General features: G+C 41.6%; 1 protein-coding gene across 1 annotated transcript; it reads left to right on the forward strand.

Moving 5' to 3' along the window:
- Positions 1 to 375: 375 nt before the first annotated feature.
- Positions 376 to 12,509, forward strand: LOC121567798 (myb/SANT-like DNA-binding domain-containing protein 4). Its single transcript, XM_041878086.2, has 4 exons — positions 376 to 463; positions 977 to 1,604; positions 2,346 to 2,621; positions 10,379 to 12,509. Exons 2-4 carry the CDS (start codon positions 1,269 to 1,271, stop codon positions 11,117 to 11,119), a joined length of 1,353 nt encoding a protein of 450 aa, XP_041734020.2. The 5' UTR covers positions 376 to 463; positions 977 to 1,268; the 3' UTR covers positions 11,120 to 12,509.
- Positions 12,510 to 20,450: the final 7,941 nt, after the last annotated feature.

Below are 20,450 nucleotides of genomic sequence, written 5' to 3' on the forward strand. Positions count from 1 at the left end.
TTAAAAGGAAGAAATGGGAGTTTTGTTTTGTCAATGTACTATTTTATTCGGGTGGATTTAGTTAGTTTCCCTATTATGTATGGATTTTCTTTTGTTACATGGAATATTGGCAAAAGCCGTATCACTCTATCAGGTCGTAGAGCCTGAGAAGGGAGATGTGGAGAACTAAAAGGAAGAAGTTGGAGTTTTTGTTTGTTTTGGCAATGTACTATTTTTATTAGGGTGGAGTAAGTTAGTAGCACTAGTAAGTATGGATTTATTTTTTATTTGATATATTTTGTGGTTTAAAACCGTCCAGTTGGTGGCGGCAATACAACTTTTGGATGTAGTCCGCCATAAAACCCACAGAAGAAGAAGAAGATGGACCAATGGGAAGGATGTTTACGTTGCGTCGCCTAAAGGTGTCTTTCCGATTCAGATTTTGGCGTTGATGAGCATCTGATTTATTCTCTACAATTGATAAGTGAGTTATTTTACGATGATCATAAATAGCATTACATTACGTAGGAGAGCGTGGCCATTTCGGTTCAATAAAAAGGATCTGTGGGGGTTTGAGTTTTTACGGTGCTGGTGTGCTAGCTAGCTAAAGTAACGGTTCAACAAACAACGCCAATTAGGCTACGTTACCAAACTAGCTGATCCCCCGTCTCACTTCAGAAAATAGAGAGACAGATATGATAACTAGCTGTTCCCCCATCGTCAATCGTGGGCTCAAATAAATGAAAAACAACATGATTGTGGCATGGTTTGAAATTATGGTTGCCTGCAAATAAATCTTTGTTTTTGCGATACTCATAAGGTCAATATACAGCAGTCTTCTTACATGAAGTCTTTGGTCTGTCAAAGCATGCACTAGTCCTGTGACAGATCAAGATACAGAACAGACCCATTTAGAGTTTTATTGAAGATAAGTTTACCACCATTTTGAATCAAATAATCACTCTTTGGTTGCGCTCTGCTCCTGTTTGTCTTTCAGGAGGAAGCTGAGCCCTGTCCTGGTGCTCTGGTTGCCTGAGGACACACCTGCTTTAGCACTTACCTGTGCTGTGTGACCTTTGGCCTTTGAGTGAACTAAGGGAGTGTGTCACCTGAGGCAGGACAGTGGGATTCTTCTCAACAGCAGTCCTTCATCCAGCGATCTACAACACTCACTTCTTGAAGTCCAAGCTGGCCTGACTGCTCTCTCCCCCCTTCTCTCTGTATCTCTCCCCCCCCCTTCATCCATCCCGCTCTCCCTCTTTCACACTTCTCTATGCCTCTGCCCAATTATGTCCCTCTCCCTTTCAGAGTCCCTCTGTAAGACTTCTGTCTCTCCATCCCTCTCGCCATCCCTCCTTGATCTGTCTCGCTCTCCGTCTGCGTGCGCGCCCCTCCTGACCGCCAGGCTGGATTTCCTGCAGATGAAACAGCTGAAGAGGAAGAGGAAGAGTAACTACAGCGTTCGTGAGACGCAGACGCTGATCCGGGAGATCCACAAGAGACGAGACGTGCTGTTCTCCCGCCAGCAGAACACCGCCATCAACGAACTGAAGAGACGAGCCTGGGAGGAGGTAGCAGGAGGCGTCAACGCACTGGGAGAGGGCGAACTACGCACAGCTTCAGAGGTGTGTGTGTGTGTGTGTGTGTGTGTGGAGGGGACTTCCATAGTGACAAATTATGTTCTGAAAGAGAGTCCGGTCTCGAGTCCGGTCTCTAGGCCACATATTGAGTGTCTCGTGTCGGATACTTTTGTACTCTGTCTTGACTTGGTCTCGGACAATGAGGACTCGTAATTTCTTCCCGATACCAGCGGCGTAAAAAACTCATAATTATCAGCCCATTGTCAGCGCATAAAACTGCTTCGCAAGCCCAAATATCCACACTGCTTTCATGACACATTCATATCTTATCGCCTATTGAAATTGGGCTTCCTACTTTGATCGTATACTGTCCCTTTACTTTGGTTGAAAAATATCCTCAAACTTTGTTACAGAGTTTCCTTGATTCGCTGGGAGGGAAGAGTGGGGGTAATTGTTTGAAAGTTGCAAGCTCACTATTAGTAAGGGGAGACCAGGGGAAGTTGTAACATATTTTGTAGTTTTATTTATTATACACCTGTTTGGGTTAGTGATAATTTGTAGTGGCTCTCTATTTGTCCTCGCTTTAGGTGGCCTCGAACACAACACTGAAAAGAGCTCAGGAAGTATCCTACATACAAGGGCCGCATTTCAATAGTTTAATTCAGCCCCATTCACTGGAAGGAGTTCCATTGGGCTCTCACTTCCCAGTGCTGATTTAACTATACTTCCTGAAGAATCTTGAGTTGTGACATCACCACTCATTGTAATGGTTGTGTGTGGTTCCAGGTGAAGCGGCGTTACCTGGACTGGCGGTCGCTAATGAAGAGGAACCAGCTCCGTGCTGAGCGGTCTCTTTCCACAGGGCTCAAGGCAGAGTATGATCCCTCCTCCCCTGAACACGACGCCTCACTGGGCTCAGGGGACCAGTCGCTCGACCTCTCTGGCTTTCCCAAGGAGTCCCAGTGCGACTGGCAGGACCTGGCAGATCTTGGAGAGCCCAGCGGACACTCAATGTCCACGGGGGTTAAGATGGAGGAGGAGGAGGAGGCCAATGGATACAGGGTGAGGATCTCTGTGTTTGTGTGCGCGTTATTGATTTGTGGGTTGAATAAAGGGAACACGATGCATAAGAAAATCCATAATTGTAGAATTCTTGTGCAATCCATATCCATTGAGGTTTTTGTTAAATTATTTTTATCTGGCGTTAGTGTGTAGCCTAAGCTATAGGGTCTAACTGTAGGAAGCCGAATACACACCAACTGCCAAATGCTTTTGGGAACTTGGGCAGAAAAAGTTTACATCGATCCACTGGGGCAAAAAAGACAATGTCTGAGTTTAATTAAATAAGAGGAAAAGCTGCGAAATGGAGAGTTAAAAAAATAGAAGGGAGGACACTTCACATTTTAAAGATTTGCTGAAGTGGTAAAAGAGGATGATGGCAGGTCCCTATGTTATGTGTGATTGTGGTCGCTATACAAATTCGACAGTCACAAGACGGGGACTTCAAAATGGCACATCAAGTGAACTGTACTGTTCAGATGGGTTAAATGGAATAGTAGCCTCACTGAAATCTGGACACTGACTGTCGGTCTACAACTCATATAGCCTAATGTAATATTAACTCCAGCAGAATTAAGCATTTCTTGCAGTAAAATTATACACTGAATTTTGACTCCGGAACAGGAGTGGAGAAATATCATTGATTTATTTCAGCATCTTGAGCGAGTGAATGCGAGGTTAGGGACTGTCTGTAAAGGTGGGGGTGCTGCACCTTAAAAGCTGATAGTATTTCAACCACTTAAAATATGCATCCAAGCCGAACTGAAATCTTATCAAAAATATGTTGGGTCATTTTTAAAAGCTATTAATTTCCTTAAAACCGGTCAAACTGATGTCATTTGGAAATCTTGCATGGAGAATCTTTTCAGTTTTCTTCTTTTTTTTTTTTTTATAGAGCGTTTTCTCCCAGTCCCTAAACGTCTTTGCTGCTTGAGGGAAGCAGAGATGAAAGAGTAAAGAGAAAACAAACTTTACCGACGTCAACTAGATAGAAGCATTCATTCTATAGAGTTATGACATTATTCTGGTGATCAATGGTTTATTTAGTCTTCTAGGGTAACAAGCAGTGACCGAAGAGAAGCTGCAAGTATCTAATTATTGACTAACAAATTGCCTACCAAAATGTCATACATTTTAAGCGAAAACATAGGCCTAGAGGGTGGATCTGATCTCCATCACCTAGGACTTGACATAGATTAAATAGATTAATCAAATCTCACATTGTTGTCCATTTTTGCTCAATCTTGCATGCTTTCTCAAACAGCTGTAACTGTATATGCATTCATGTATGCATTTGTAAATCAGGTCCTTTCTTGAGTTGGGCTCTGGGATGTAACAACTGTTGAGCATCTGATTTTATGGTTGATTGTGTTAGAGTGTGCGTGTGTGTTTATCCCACATCTGTTGCAAGGGGGTAAGGATGTTAGGGGCCCTAGGGATCCGGAGGGATGGGGGTTGGATGCCGATCACTGGGATGACGGCCCAATTTGGGATGGGGAGGGACTTTAGCGGGGGAATTAGTGGAGAACAAATGGAGGGTTACTTAGTAGCAATGCAAATATCATGGTACAGCTACAGTGGGGAAAAAAAGTATTTAGTCAGCCATCAATTGTGCAAGTTCTCCCACTTAAAAAGATGAGAGAGGCCTGTAATTTTCATCATAGGTACACGTCAACTATGACAGACAAAATGAGAAAAAAAATTCCAGAAAATCACATTGTAGGATTTTTAATGAATTTATTTGCAAATTATGGTGGAAAATAAGTATTTGGTCAATAACAAAAGTTTCTCAATACTTTGTTATATACCCTTTGTTGGCAATGACACAGGTCAAACGTTTTCTGTAAGTCTTCACACACTGTTGCTGGTATTTTGGCCCATTCCTCCATGCAGATCTCCTCTAGAGCAGTGATGTTTTGGGGCTGTCGCTGGGCAACACGGACTTTCAACTCCCTCCAAAGATTTTCTATGGGGTTGAGATCTGGAGACTGGCTAGGCCACTCCAGGACCTTGAAATGCTTCTTACGAAGCCACTCCTTCGTTGCCCGGGCGGTGTGTTTGGGATCATTGTCATGCTGAAAGACCCAGCCACGTTTCATCTTCAATGCCCTTGCTGATGGAAGGAGGTTTTCACTCAAAATCTCACGATACATGGCCCCATTCATTCTTTCCTTTACACGGATCAGTCGTCCTGGTCCCTTTGCAGAAAAACAGCCCCAAAGCATGATGTTTCCAACCCCATGCTTCACAGTAGGTATGGTGTTCTTTGGATGCAACTCAGCATTCTTTGTCCTCCAAACACGACGAGTTGAGTTTTTACCAAAAAGTTCTATTTTGGTTTCATCTGACCATATGACATTCTCCCAATCCTCTTCTGGATCATCCAAATGCACTCTAGCAAACTTCAGACGGGCCTGGACATGTACTGGCTTAAGCAGGGGGGACACGTCTTGCACTGCAGGATTTGAGTCCCTGGCGGCGTAGTGTGTTACTGATGGTAGGCTTTGTTACTTTGGTCCCAGCTCTCTGCAGGTCATTCACTAGGTCCCCCCGTGTGGTTCTGGGATTTTTGCTCACCGTTCTTGTGATCATTTTGACCCCACGGGGTGAGATCTTGCGTGGAGCCCCAGATAGAGGGAGATTATCAGTGGTCTTGTATGTCTTCCATTTCCTAATAATTGCTCCCACAGTTTATTTCTTCAAACCAAGCTGCTTACCTATTGCAGATTCAGTCTTCCCAGCCTGGTGCAGGTCTACAATTTTGTTTCTGGTGTCCTTTGACAGCTCTTTGGTCTTGGCCATAGTGGAGTTTGGAGTGTGACTGTTTGAGGTTGTGGACAGGTGTCTTTTATACTGATAACAAGTTCAAACAGGTGCCATTAATACAGGTTACGAGTGGAGGACAGAGGAGCCTCTTAAAGAAGAAGTTACAGGTCTGTGAGAGCCAGAAATCTTGCTTGTTTCTAGGTGACCAAATACTTATTTTCCACCATAATTTGCAAATAAATTCATTAAAAAATCCTACAATGTGATTTTCTGGAAAAAAATTCTCAATTTGTCTGTCATAGTTGATGTGTACCTATGATGAAAATTACAGGCCTCTCTCATCTTTTTAAGTGGGAGAACTTGCACAATTGGTGGCTGACTAAATACTTTTTTTCCCCACTGTATATGGACACTCAATCACTATGGTATTTTTTATTGGTAAATTTACAAACGTATATAATGATAAATAGATTTGAAACTTGTATCTCATTATGGTACATGGTGAAATAAGTATAGCCAGTTATAATTGTAATGGCTTAGCAAATAACGAAAGAAGAACAATATTTACATGGTTCAAAGAGAAGGAATATAATATCTATTGTTTACAGGAAACTCATTCAACAATTCTAGATGAAGTTGCGTGGAAAAAGGAATGGGGGGGCGAAATATACTTCTCCCATGGGCAAAGAAACTCAAAAGTGGTGATGATATTAATTAACAGTAATTTCGATCCGAATGTGCAAATGTATGTGGATTATTTTAAATATGTTATTGGACCATAAACAGATATGGCTCATTAACCTTTACGGACCAAATAATGATGATCCACACTTCTTTGACAATATAAATTATCAACCCTGGAAGCAATTCAAGACTCTATTATTATGGTGGGAGAATATAATACCGTTTTAAATAGCTCAATGGACCATAAAGGAAATCACACTACAAACAATCACCCTTATGCTCTAAAGGAAATCGTGAATGTCATGGATGCATTAGAACTAGTAGATATATGGAGGCTTAAATATCCTGATCTAGTGTGTAATATATATATGGCGGAGACTCAATCAAGCTAGTCGTCTTGACTTCTTTCTTATGTCATTCTCGTTGGCACCAAAAGTTTAAAAAGTGTTGATAGGGGACAGAATGCGGTCGGACCATCATATAATTGGCATATACATTACTCTTACTGAATTTCCACATGGGAAAACAAAAGCAATTTAGGTCAAAAGAGTCCATACTAACAAAGGAAATAGAAGGTCTAACAGAACAGATAGATAGCAATAAAAACTGTAACATAGAGGCTCAGAATAAATTAGAGGAAAAACAAAAAGAAATGGAGAAACTTATTCAAGAAAGATCAAGTGTAATATATTATAAAAAATAAAGCAAACTGGATGGAATATGGGGAAAAATGCACCAAATTCGTTTTTAATCTTCAACATAGGAATGCTACCATAAATAATTAACTGAAACTGGTTACAAATGAAGGAGTCACCCATGATTCACCAAATTATATTTTGAAGGAGGAAACAAAGTACTTTAAGCATATGTTTTCGTTTCAGTCGCCTCATCTCCTCTAACTGAAGCTCATTGTAGAGATTTTTTTTCTATTGATAATGTAAAATTAACAGCCATACAGAAAGACTCATGTGAAGGTGAAATTACAGAGGAGGAACTTCTGGATGCAATTAAAGACTTTATGTCTGGGAAAACTCCAGGGTTGGATGGCATACCAGTCAAGGTATACCAAACCTTTTTTTGATATACTCAGAGGACCGTTATTAGCATGTTGTAACCACTCCTATGTAAATGGTAGGTTATCAGACACTCAAGAATAAGGTTGATTTAATTATTACTGAAACAGGATAGAAGTGGAAAATATAAAGATCGAGTCCATTAAAAAAATTGTTGGCCCCTTACACTTCAGTGTGGTGATGCAAAATGTATAGCGCATAGAATTAAAAAGGTATTGTCGGACATTATTCATTCTAATCAGACAGGTTTTTTACATGGAAGATACATTGGAGATAATATAAGACAAGTACTGGAAACAAAAGAACGCTATGAAAAATCTGGGAAACCAGGCCTGGTATTCATGGCAGACTTCGAAAAGGCATTTGATAAAGTACGACTGGGGTTTATATATAAATGCCTGGAGCATTTCAAATTTGGAGAATGTCTTATAAAATGGGTTAAAATCATGTATAGTAACCCTAGGTGTAAAATAGTAAATAATGGCTATTTCTCAGAAAGTTTTAAACTGTCAAGAGGAGTGAAACAAGGTTGTCCACTATCGGCATATCTATTAATTATGGCCATCGAGACGTTGGCTATTAAAATCAGATCCAACAATAATATCAAGGGATTAGAAATCCAGGGCTTAAAAACAAAGGTGTCATTGTATGCTGATGATTCATGTTTTCTTTTAAATCCACAACTAGAATCCCTCCACAGCCTCATAGAGGATCTAGATACATTTTCTAACCCCTCTGGATTACAACCAAATTATGATAAATGTACTATATTATGTATTGGATCACAAAAAAATAAAAATTTTACAGTACCATGTAGTTTACCAATAAAAATGGTCTGATGGTGATGTGGGTATACTCAGAATAAATATCCCAAATGAAATAAATGATCTCACTCCAATAAATTTTAATAGAAAGTTAGCAAAAATAGATAAGATCTTGCTACCATGGAAAGGTAAATACCTGTCAATTTGTGGAAAAATCACCCTTATTTAACTCTTTAGTATTATCCCAGTTTACCTATTTGCTTATGGTCTTGCCTACGCTTAGCGAACAGTTTTTTAAAATTATATGAGAAAAATATTCAATTTTATTTGGAACGGCAAGCCAGACAAAATTAAACGGGCCTATTTATAATATGAATTCGGAGGACAGAAATTATCAAATATTAAAGCATTAGACCTATCACTAAAAGCTTCAGTCATACAAAAGTTATACTTAAATCCGAACTGGTTCTCTAGCAAATTAGTAAGATTGTCTCACCCAATGTTCAAGAATGGCCTTTTTCCCTTTATTCAGATTACAACCTCTCACTTTAAGTTATTTGAAAAGGAAATCATCTCCCAAATATCACTATTTCTAAAACAAGCCATAGAAAGTTGGTTGCAATTTCAATTTAATCCTCCAGAAACGACAGAACAAATAATGCAACAAATATTGTGGTTAAATTCAAATATACTAATTGACAAAAAACCTTTATTTTTTGACAGAATGTTTAAAAAAGGTTTAATCTTCGTAAATGATATCATCGGTAGGACTGGTGGAGTTATGTCGCACATGCAGCTAACAAAAACATATGGAAATGTCTGCTCTACCCAAAATTACAACCAAATAATTGCAGCATTACCGCAAAAATGGAAGCGGAAAGCGGAAGGGGGAAAAAGTAAGGAACTTGTCTGTCGGCCTTGCATTAAAGAACATAATTGGTTAAAGAAAACTGTGATAAATAAAAAAGTATACCAGTTTCATTTAAGGACCAAAGGATTGACAGCCGTCCCATATAGATTGCAAAATAGTTGGGAAGAGATTTTTTTACATACCGATCCCATGGCATAGTGTTTATGAACTGATACGCCAAACGACGCTGGATTCAAAACTTTTTTTTTTTTCTATTTAAATTAGTATATAAAATTCTTGCTACCAATAGAATGTTATTTATATGGGGGATACAATCTTCCCAGCTCTGCAGATTTTGCGACGAAGAGACAGAATCATTAGATCATTTGTTTTGGGACTGTCCATTTGTAGCTTGTTTTTGGACACAGGTCCAGGAATGGCTAAAGGATTGCAATATTTACCTGCAGATAGCATTACTGGGTGATCTGAAAAGTCATAGTCAATCGATCAATAATATAATAATACTTTTAGCAAAAATGTTTATTTTCAATTTACGATCTGTAGAAACAATGAGAATAGAAAGGTTCAGAACTTTTGTAAAACATCACAGTACAGTTGAAAAATATATGGCAAATAGAAATCCAATATGGATGGTGTTAAGAGATAGATGGGTGGTGTTGAATGGAGTTGGGACTAATAACAACTAACACAACTAATAACAAGATAACTAATAATGTAAGCATACTGTGTCCATAATAAGTATATAGGTTGTATGTTGGGAGCTTTTGGGAAAGAGCACAGTTAGAAAGATATGGCATATAGAAGCAAACCGGATGGACATCATGAAAATGATCGGAGAGGATGAGGGTGGAGGAAGTTCAGGAGTAAAAACAAACAAAATAGAATTATTGTAAAATTGACTGTGCCCATAAAATGTATATAGTATGTATAAACTGGAAGTAGAGGCCTAAGCGTTGTTGTTCACTAGTTTACTCCAATTAGGGAAGGGGTGGTGGAGTTGGAAAGTAATAAAGGGAAATATATTTTTAAAAAGTGTGTGTGTGCGCGAGGGGGGAAAAAAACCATATGGGGGATTGGAAGTGATGCAGACAATTACATTGATGGAAGTTACAATTACATTTTAGTCATTTAGCAGACGCTCTTATCCAGAGCGACGTACAGTTAGTGAGTGCATACATTTTCCTTAATTTTTTTATTTGTTTCATACTTTTTTCATACTGGCCCCCCCGTGGGAATCGAACCCACAACCCTGGCGTTGCAAGCGCCATGCTCTACCAACTGAGCTACAGGAGGCCTACAATCTATCTGCAACATTAAAGCTGATCTACCCCCTAAAAAACTATCTAAAAGGCCTGTCAACAAAAGAATTCCGCCATCTGACTGTACAGCACATTTTCTATATTGTGGGTTACGGTCGGGTGCGGCCCGCAGATTTTCACTTTATCACATATAGTCGGGAGGTGAATGGGTTATTCGCAATTGCGGGCAGGTGTGGGTTAACAAACAGCTGACCCATGCATCACTAGTCTGCGTGTCAATATGTTTGTATTGTATTAATCAGTATGTCAATGATCAGAGTCTTTGTCTCTCTCTATCTGTCAGCTGGAGGGTGATAGCGGAGAGGGTGAGGTAGAGGATGATGAAGATTGTTTCCCCTCCCTCCTGCCTGACATGGGCGAGCGCGATGGACGCACCCCTGAAGTCTTTTCACACATTGATGAGTTCGGAATGCTCAGTGCCTCAAAGGGGGCGGCGGCCTCAATGAATCGGGACCTCTCATTGACCGGCCTGGGTGGACTGGGCTTTGCTGGCTTAGGACTGGCCAATCATGAGAGTGCGGGACTTCTGGTTGCCTTGGAGAAGCAGCGTGTGGAGCTTGAGAAGCAGCGTCTGGCTGTGGAAACGGAGCGGCTAGCGGTGGAGAGGGAGCGCCTCCTACTGGAGAAGGAGAGACTGAGTCAATCGGATGTGGAGAGAGCGAGGTTGCAGCTGGAGAAAGAGCGATTGCAGCTGGAGAAAGAGCAACTTCGGGTGTTGCTCATGAACCAATCAGAACGGGCCGCTGCTCCCCCCCAGCAAAGCCCTCCCTCCTCGTCCACCCCCACCCCTAACACCACCTCTTCCTCTGCTGTGGCTGGACAGAATGAGAGAAAGGGGAATAAACCCTGGCTTTCTATGATAGATCTGGAGGGCGAGAGACTGAGGCTGGAGAAGGAGAGATTGCAGTTAGAGAAAGAGAGGCTGCAGTTCTTTAAGTTTGAGTCTGGACGACTGCAGATAGAGAGGGAGAGACTAGAGGTGGAGAGGGAGAGAATGCAGCTTCACAAGGATCAAAGTCACTGAGAGGGAGAGAGAGGAAGGATAGCATCAAATTGTATTTGTCACAGGTGTGGACTAACGGTGAAATGCTTAGGGGCCCTTCACAACAATGCAGAGAGAAAGAAAATAGAAAAGTGTAACACGTAATAATAGATACGCAATGAGTAAAGAAAACTTGGCTATATACAAGGGGTACAAGTGCCGAGTCGATATGCAGTGGTACGAGGTAATTGAGGTATATATGTACATATAACTAGGAATGAAGTAACAGATAGTAAACTGTAGCAGCAGCGTATGTGGTGAGCATTAAGGGATATCTACGAGATAAGTACCTGGAGGAAGAGCAAAAGAAGGGGGGGGTTTATCTCAGTGTAGGCAGGCCAGATATCAGCCTCTATGAGCGGTTATCTCCATGGTCCAGTGAGGCTCTCTCCTCCCTCTCCTGTCTGTTTCTGACAGCTCCAAGGGCTTGTTACTGTTCAGTCTGATCCACAATGGTTGAAATGAGGTGCACAGCTCAACCAATCAGACAATCAAACTGACCTTAGATCAGCAGGGCGTCTTCATACATCTCCAGGTTGATGACAGAGGATTTTATCCAGTTTTATTTCCTGTAGAGGCGGGACCAAGACTGAAACTGCCACTCAAACTCAGTAGCCTCGTCCAACCACATAAACAAATCTCACTGCCAATTATTCTGTTATGTCTGTGGACTTTGTTGCATTAAAAGGGGGATTCTTTCAATTCAAAAGAGCGGTTAATTTAACAAAGATAATCTGTGTCTGTACAATGTGTGTTTTTGTATAAAGTGAGTGGTTGTGTACTGGGAGAAACTGTTTTGTCCCTGGAAAAGTTGTGTGTAGCTCAGTAGTACCATCCATGTACTGCACAGGAAGTGAATGTAATGTAGAATAGCTGTAAACTCAAAGCACAAAATGCTCTATGTGTGACTGTTCAAACCAGTGTCATATCAGGCCTTACAGAGATGTTTTTTTTTTTTTTTTACCAAACCGTTTTCTTTTATAATAGTTTTATTTTGATAGTTGGTGTGGTTTGGTACTATGATGGAATGTTTTGTGTGGTGTTCTATAATAACCCAGTCGTCCAAGGAAATAGTTGAATATCTCTGCTGGTTCACCCGTTGTCCAAGGAAAGAGTTGAATAACTATTTAAAAGTAAAAAAAAAAAGAGATGTATTATGTTTTTGCCTATATGTTTTCTGCATTGCCTTTAAGACTCAAAGGATATAAATGAATAGGGTGTTTTTTCTTTATTCTTCCTGTTTTTAAGAATGCATCTGGTGTGACCCCACATTCACACTTAAATCACCTGATATAGACACAAAGTGCATTCAGAAAGTATTCAGACTGCTTCCCTTTTTCCACATTTTGTTATGTTAGAGCCTTATTCTAAAAGTGATTAAATGTTTTTCCTCATCAATCTAAACACTACCCCATAATGACAAAGGGAAAACAGGTTTTTAGAAATTTTTGCAAATTAAAAAAATTAATAAAAAACATCTTATTTACATCAGTATTCAGTCCCTTTGCTATGAGACTCGAAATTGAGTTCGGGTGCATCCTGTTTCCATCGATCATCCTTGAGATGTTTCTACAACTTGATTGAAGTCAACCTGTGGTAAATTCAATTGATTGGACATGATTTGGAAAGGCACACACCTGTCTATATAAGGTCCCACAGTTGACTGCATGTCAGAGCAAAAACTAAGCCATGAGGTTGAAGGAATTGTCCGTAGAGCTCTGAGACAGGATTGTGTCGAGGGGAAGGGTTCCAAAAAATGTCTGCAGCGTTGAAGGTCCCAAGAACACAGTGGCCTCCATCATTCTTAAATGGAAGAAGTTTGGAACCACCACAACTCTTCCTAGAGCTGACCGCCCAGCCAAACTGAGCAATCGGGGGAGAAGGGCCTTGGTCAGGGAGGTGACCAAGAACCTGATGGTCACTCTGACAGAGCTCCAGAGTTCCTCTGTGGAGATGGGAGAACCTTCCAGAAGGACAACCATCTCTGCAGCACTCCACCAATCAGGTCTTTATGGTAGTGGCTAGACGGAAGCCACTCCTCAGTAAAAGGCACATGATAGCCCGCTTGGAGTTTGCCAAAAGGCACCTAAAGGACTCTCAGACCATGAGAAACAAGATTCTCTGGTCTGATGAAACTAAGATTGAACTCTTTGGCCTGAATCCCAAGCGTCACGTCTGGAGGAAACCTGGCACCATCCCTACGGTGAAGCATGGTGGTGGTAGCACCGTGCTGTGGGGATGTTTTTCAGCGGCAGGGACTGGGAGACTAGTCAGGATCGAGTGAAAGATGAACGGACTCCAATCAAGTTGTAAAAACATCTCAAGGATGATCAATGGAAACAGGACAGGATACACCAGAGCTCAATTTCGAGTCTCATAGCAAAGGGTCTGAATACTTATGTCAATAAGGTATTTCTGTTTTTAATTTTTAAAACATTTGCAAACATTTCTTAAAACCTGTTTTCGCTTTGACATTATGGGGTATTGTGTGTAGATTGCTGAGGATTTGTTAAATTTTTTACATCAATTTTAGAATAAGGCTGTAACGTAACAGAATGTGGAAAAAGTCAAGCGGGCTGAATACTTTCCGAATGCACTGTAAATGTGATATTTCTTGCTTTGTCATAATGGAGTATTGTGTGTAGATTGATGAGGGGAAATAATAATTTAATCCATTTTAGAATAAGGCTATAACGTAACAAAATGTGGAAAAAGTCAAGAGGTCTGAATACATTCTGAATTCATTGTGTGTGTGTGTGATATATATATATATATATATATATATATATATATATATACACACACACACACAGAGAGCAGGCCGTTCAAATCACAAAGACTAGGCTTTTTTTCAACTTTGGGATTTTCTGTTTCTGCAAGGAAAGCCTATATGAAAGGATGTGCTTCAGCTGCTGACTCGCTTAGGTTTCTACGTCAAATTCTGTTTTTTTAAATGGTCCTTTTTCACTGGTGAAACGTGTCTTGAATTAAGTTTAAATAACTAAATAAACAACGAGGCGTGTACGTGTGACTGAATACAAAATAATTGCAGCAGTTTGGCTCCTCAGCTGTGGAAAAACAGTAAACATCCTCCATATCTGTCCAGTAAAATACCTACTGGTTATCATTTCTGTCAAAGGCAGCACTATGGCTCCAGAATCAAACAGACTTCATGAATATTTAACATGACAAATCGTATTACCACATGAATCATTTGGACTCTTGAATGTACCCTGTCACACGTAATTGTTTAGCTTTACATGAGTGGCAGCATCTTAAACAAGCATACTCTTGAACACCATCTTTATTATCAAAGATGGCCTTTTAACAGCTTTTTGGATCAAGACAAGGCGCAGAATGGAGAGAGAGGGATGGGGTGAGGAGAGGGAAGGTGGAGAGATGGGTGACAGAGGGGAGGTTAAGAGGAGTAGAGGGTTGGTGAGATAAAAGAGGAAGGGGTGAGAAGATAAAAAGGTGTGACAGTATTTTTAGGAGAGACAGTAGTGATGTAGCAGAATGCTGTGAGAAGCCCGAGGGACAGAATTAAAAAGTACCACCTCTGGTGCAGAGAGAGAGGAAGATGGATGAGAGGAAAGGAAAGGAGGGGAAATGAGAGAATGATAGAGAAGGAGAAGCAGAGAGAGCTAGAAAGAGAGAGAGAGAAAGATACAAAGGGGAGAGGATTGAGGTAGGAGGTTTAGAGTGAGGGATAGAGTGAGAGACAGGGAGAGGATAGAGGTAGGAGGGATAGAGTGAGGGATAGAGTGAGAGACAGGGAGAGGATTGAGGTAGGAGGTTTAGAGTGAGGGATAGAGTGAGAGACAGGGAGAGGATAGAGGTAGGAGGGATAGAGTGGGAGACAGGGAGAGGATAGAGGTAGGAGGGATAGAGTGGGAGACAGGGATAGGATAGAGGTAGGAGGTATAGAGCGAGGGATAGAGTGAGAGACAGGGAGAGAATAGAGGTAGGAGGGATAGAGTGAGAGACAGGGAGAGGATAGAGGTAGGAGGTATAGAGTGAGGGATAGAGTGAGAGACAGGGAGAGGATAGAGGTAGGAGGTATAGAGTGAGGGATAGAGTGAGAGACAGGGAGAGAATAGAGGTAGGAGGGATAGAGTGAGGGATAGAGTGAGAGACAGGGAGAGGATAGAGGTAGGAGGGATAGAGTGAGGGATAGAGTGAGAGACAGGTTAGAGGATAGAGGTAGGAGGGATAGAGTGAGAGACGGAGAGGATAGAGGTAAGAGGGATAGAGTGAGAGACAGGTTAGAGGATAGAGGTAGGAGGTATAGAGTGAGGGATAGAGTGAGAGACAGGGAGAGGAAAGAGGTAGGAGGTATAGAGCGAGGGATAGAGTGAGAGACAGGGAGAGGATAGAGGTAGGAGGGATAGAGTGAGAGACAGGGAGAGGATAGAGGTAGGATCTACACTGAGAGTACCAAACATTAGGAACACCTTCCTAATATTGAGTTGAACCCCCTCCTTTTGGCCTCAGAACATCCTCAATTCGTCGGGACATGGACTACAACGTGTCGAAAGCATTCCACAAGGATGCCGGCCAATCTTGACTCCAATGCTTCCCACAGTTGTGTCAAGTTGGCTGGATGTCCTTTGGGTGGTGGACCATTCTTGATACACATGGGTAACTGTTGAGCGTGAAAAACCCAGCAGCGTTACAGTTCTTGACACACTCAAACCGGTGCGCCTGGCACCTACTACCATACCCCGTTCAAAGACAAATCTGTTGTCTTGCCCATTCACCCTCTGAATGGCACACATACACAATCCATGTCTCAATTTTCTCATGTTAAAAATCCTTCTTTAATCTGTCTCGTCCCCTTCATCTACAGTCGTGGTCAAAAGTTTTGAGAATGACACAAATACTAATTTTCACAAAGTCTGCTGCCTCAGTTTTTTATGATGGCAATTTGCATATACTCCAGAATGTCATGAAGAGTGATCAGATGAATTGCAATTAATTGCAAAGTCCCTCTTTGCCATGAAAATTAACTTAATTTCAGCCCTGCCACAAAAGGACCAGCTGCCATCATGTCAGTGATTCTCTCGTTAACACAGGTGAGAGTATTGACGAGGACAATTCTGGATATCACTCTGTCATGCTGATTGAGTTAGAATAACAGACTGGAAGCTTTAAAAGGAGGGTGGTGCTTGAAATCTTGTTCTTCCTCTGTTAACCATGGTTACCTGCAAGGAAACATGTGCCGTCATCATTGCTTTGCACAAAAAGGGCTTCACAGGCAAGGATATTGCTGCTAGTAAGATTGCACCTAAATTAACCATTTTTCGGATCATCAAGAACTTCAAGGAGAGAGGTTCAATTGTTGTGAAGAAGGCGTCAGGGTGCCCAAGAAAGTCCAGCAAGCGCCAGGACCGTCTCCTAAAGTTGATTCAGCTGCGGGATCGGAGCACCACCAGTGCAGAGCTTGCTCAGGAATGGCAGCAGGCAGGTGTGAGTGCATCTGCACACACAGTGAGGCGAAGACTTTTGGAGGATGGCCTGGTGTCAAGAAGGGCAGCAAAGAAGCCACTTCTCTCCAGGAAAACATTAGGGACAGACTGATATTCTGCAAAGGGTACAGGGATTGGACTGCTGAGGACTGGGGTAAAGTCATTTTCTCTAATGAATCCCCTTTCCAATTGTTTGGGGCATCCGGAAAACACCTTGTCCAGAGAAGACAAGGTGAGCGCTACCATCAGTCCTGTGTCATGCCAACAGTAAAGCATCCTGAGACCATTCATGTGTGGGGTTGCTTCTCAGCCAAGGGAGTGGGCTCACTCACAATTTTGCTTAAGAACACAGCCATGAATAAAGAATGGTACCAACACATCCTCCGAGAGCAACTTCTCCCAACCATCCAAGAACAGTTTGGTGATGACCAAAGCCTTTTCCAGCATGATGGAGCATCTTGCCATAAGGCAAAAGTGATAACTAAGTGGCTCGGGGAACAAAACATCGACATTTTGGGTCCATGGCCAGGAAACTCCCCAGACCTTAATCCCATTGAGAACTTGTGGTCAATCTTCAAGAGGCGGGTGGACAAACAAAAACCCACAAATTGTGACAAACTCCAAGCATTGATTATGCAAGAATGGGCTGCCATCAGTCAGGATGTGGCCCAGAAGTTAATTGACAGCATGCCAGGGCGGATTGCAGAGGTCTTGAAAAAGAAGGGTCAACACTGCAAATATTGACTCTTTGCATAAACTTAATGTAATTGTCAATAAAAGCCTTTGACACTTATGGAATACTTGTAATTATACTTCAGTATACCATAGTATCATCTGACAAAAATATATCATAACACTGATGCAGCGAACTTTGTGAAGACCAATACTTGTGTCATTCTCAAAACTTTTGACCACGACTGTACACTGATTTAAGTGGATTTAACAGGTGACATCAATAAGGGATCATATCTTTCACCTGGATTCACCTGGTCAGTCTGTGTCGTGGAAAGTGTCGCAGGTGTTCCTACTGTTTTGTACACTCAGTGTATTGTGCAAATGGCAATATAAATGTCATGTAAATGTCAATGATATCTTTAGTTATTGCCAATATTGTCATTGTCATAATTTATGTGGAAAATGTGTATCTACACCATATTTCTGGAAGGGTCTTCTCCAAGAACTCTACCGAGAGAAACTATCATCTTGACGTCACACACAGTACATACAACCGAATATGCTGTCAGTTAAAGAAATACGCAGAGAAAAGAGGGGTTGATATTTTACTAGAAAAAGAAACCTAATACAAAGAAAGATTGTGTTAAACCCAGAAAAAGCTGAGCTGGTTAGTAGCCAGCCAGCAGTAAGCCTGTCTGCTTCAATGATACGCAGATAGGACTGCCTGCCTGGGGGTTAGTTCATTTGGTGGGAGATTGAAAAATAAAAAAATAATCTAAATATCTTGTAAACTCTAGAGGGAGGGTTAGGAGAGGGAGAGAGAATAAAACCTAGGGTTCCGAGTGAGAGTTTAAAGGCTGACTGGTCGTGTCAGTGCCTCAAAGAGTCGAAAGGTCAAAGAGTCGAAAGGTCAAAGCTAGAGAAGGTCAAAGGTTTAATGTCAGGGGTTAGGCCAAGGTGACTCTGTGTGCATTGACACTCAGCTTAGGCGGGACCCTGTCAGTGGGAGGAGAGGAGAGTAGATGAGGAGATACACAGTGCTCAAAATGCCAGGGCCAAGGCAATACTACCCACGCAACTGCTGTCAATGCCACCAGACACCACCGGTGATTCAGTTAGAAGTCTTTCATTTTAAACGTGAAAAATAAACCCTTTTTCTTTCTCCCTTTCCTCTTCCTCCAGACAGCAGCCTTTAAAACAGAAGACGGTCAGACAAAATAACCTTTTTACAGGACTGGGACTATTGTACGAACAAAGGCTATGTTCTCAAAATGGTGGACAAAAGAAACTAAACTAAACGGGGAACAAACAAACGAGAAAAAAAGGAACATCTCGTGTGGTGCCAAAGATCGCTCCGTAAGAGTTGACCCTGTGTAAGTGACGATGTGTGTTCGTGTTTGTAGATTTGTTTGTGAGTGTCAGATTGACATTCAGTGTGGATTAGTACATACAAAGACCGTGGAACATAATCATTGTCATTATCAAAACACCCTTTAACAGAACATATGCCATGGCCTCACTCAATGGTGATCACATCATTTTCTATAGCTCTCTATAGATGTATATACAGTGAGGGAAAAAAGTATTTGATCCCCTGCTGATTTTGTACGTTTGCCCACTGACAAAGAAATTATCAGTCTATAATTTTTATGGTAGGTTTATTTGAACAGTGAGAGACAGAATAACAACAACAAAATCCAGAAAAACGCATGTCAAAAATGTTATAAATTGATTTGCATTTTAATGAGGGAAATAAGTATTTGACCCCCTCTCAATCAGAAAGATTTCTGGCTCCCAGGTGTCTTTTATACAGGTAACGAGCTGAGATTAGGAGCACACTCTTAAAGGGAGTGCTCCTAATCTCAGCTTGTTACCTGTATAAAAGACACCTGTCCACAAAAGCAATCAATCAATCAGATTCCAAACTCTCCACTATGGCCAAGACCAAAGAGCTCTCCAAGGATGTCAGGGACAAGATTGTAGACCTACACAAGGCTGGAATGGGTTACAAGACCATCACCAAGCAGCTTGTTGAAAAGGTGACAACAGTTGGTGCGATTATTCGCAAATGGAAGAAACACAAAAGAACTGTCAATCTCCCTCGGCCTGGGGCTCCATGCAAGATCTCACCTCATGGAGTTGCAATGATCATGAGAATGGTGAGGAATCAGCCCAGAACTACACAGGAGGATCTTGTCAATGATCTCAAGGCAGCTGGGACCATAGTCACCAAGAAAACAATTGGTAACACACTACGCCGTGAAGGACTGAAATCATGCAGCGCCCGCAAGGTCCCCCTGCTCAAGAAAGCACATATACAGGCCCGTCTGAAGTTTGCTAATGAACATCTGAATGATTCAGAGGAGAACTGGGTGAAAGTGTTGTGGTCAGATGAGACCAAAATCGAGCTCTTTGGCATCAACTCAACTCGCCGTGTTTGGAGGAGGAGGAATGCTGCCTATGACCCCAAGAACACCATCCCCACCATCAAACATGGAGGTGGAAACATTATGCTTTGGGGGTGTTTTTCTGCTAAGGGGACAGGACAACTTCACTGCATCAAAGGGACGATGGACGGGGCCATGTACCGTCAAATCTTGGGTGAGAACCTCCTTCCCTCAGCCAGGGCATTGAAAATGGGTCATGGATGGGTATTCCAGCATGACAATGACCCAAAACACACGGCCAAGGCAACAAAGGAGTGGCTCAAGAAGAATAACATTAAGGTCCTGGAGTGGCCTAGCCAGTCTCCAGACCTTAATACCATAGAAAATCTGTGGAGGGAGCTGAAGGTTCGAGTTGCCAAACGTCAGGCTTGAAACATTAATGACTTGGAGAAGATCTGCAAAGAGGAGTGGGACAAAATCCCTCCTGAGATGTGTGCAAACCTGGTGGCCAACTACAAGAAACGTCTGACTTCTGTGATTGCCAAAAGGGTTTTGCCACCAAGTACTAAGTCATGTTTTGCAGAGGGGTCAAATACTTATTTCCCTCATTAAAATGCAAATCAATTTATAACATTTTTGACATGCGTTTTTCTGGATTTTTTTGTTGTTATTCTGTCTCTCACTGTTCAAATAAACCTACCATTAAAATTATAGACTGATAATTTATTTGTCAGTGGGCAAACGTACAAAATCAGCAGGGGATCAAATACTTTTTTCCCTCAC

The sequence above is a fragment of the Coregonus clupeaformis genome, unplaced genomic scaffold (genome assembly GCF_020615455.1).
Source record: "Coregonus clupeaformis isolate EN_2021a unplaced genomic scaffold, ASM2061545v1 scaf0052, whole genome shotgun sequence".
NCBI lineage: Eukaryota > Metazoa > Chordata > Actinopteri > Salmoniformes > Salmonidae > Coregonus > Coregonus clupeaformis.

Bases quoted from the DNA above. Each gene is read 5' to 3' on its own strand.
- LOC121567798 (XM_041878086.2), top strand. From the start codon at position 1,269: ATGTCCCTCTCCCTTTCAGAGTCCCTCTGTAAGACTTCTGTCTCTCCA. The intron at 1,605-2,345 runs GTGTGTGTGTGT...GTGTGGTTCCAG, and splicing joins AACTACGCACAGCTTCAGAG to GTGAAGCGGCGTTACCTGGA. The intron at 2,622-10,378 runs GTGAGGATCTCT...TCTATCTGTCAG, and splicing joins AGGAGGCCAATGGATACAGG to CTGGAGGGTGATAGCGGAGA.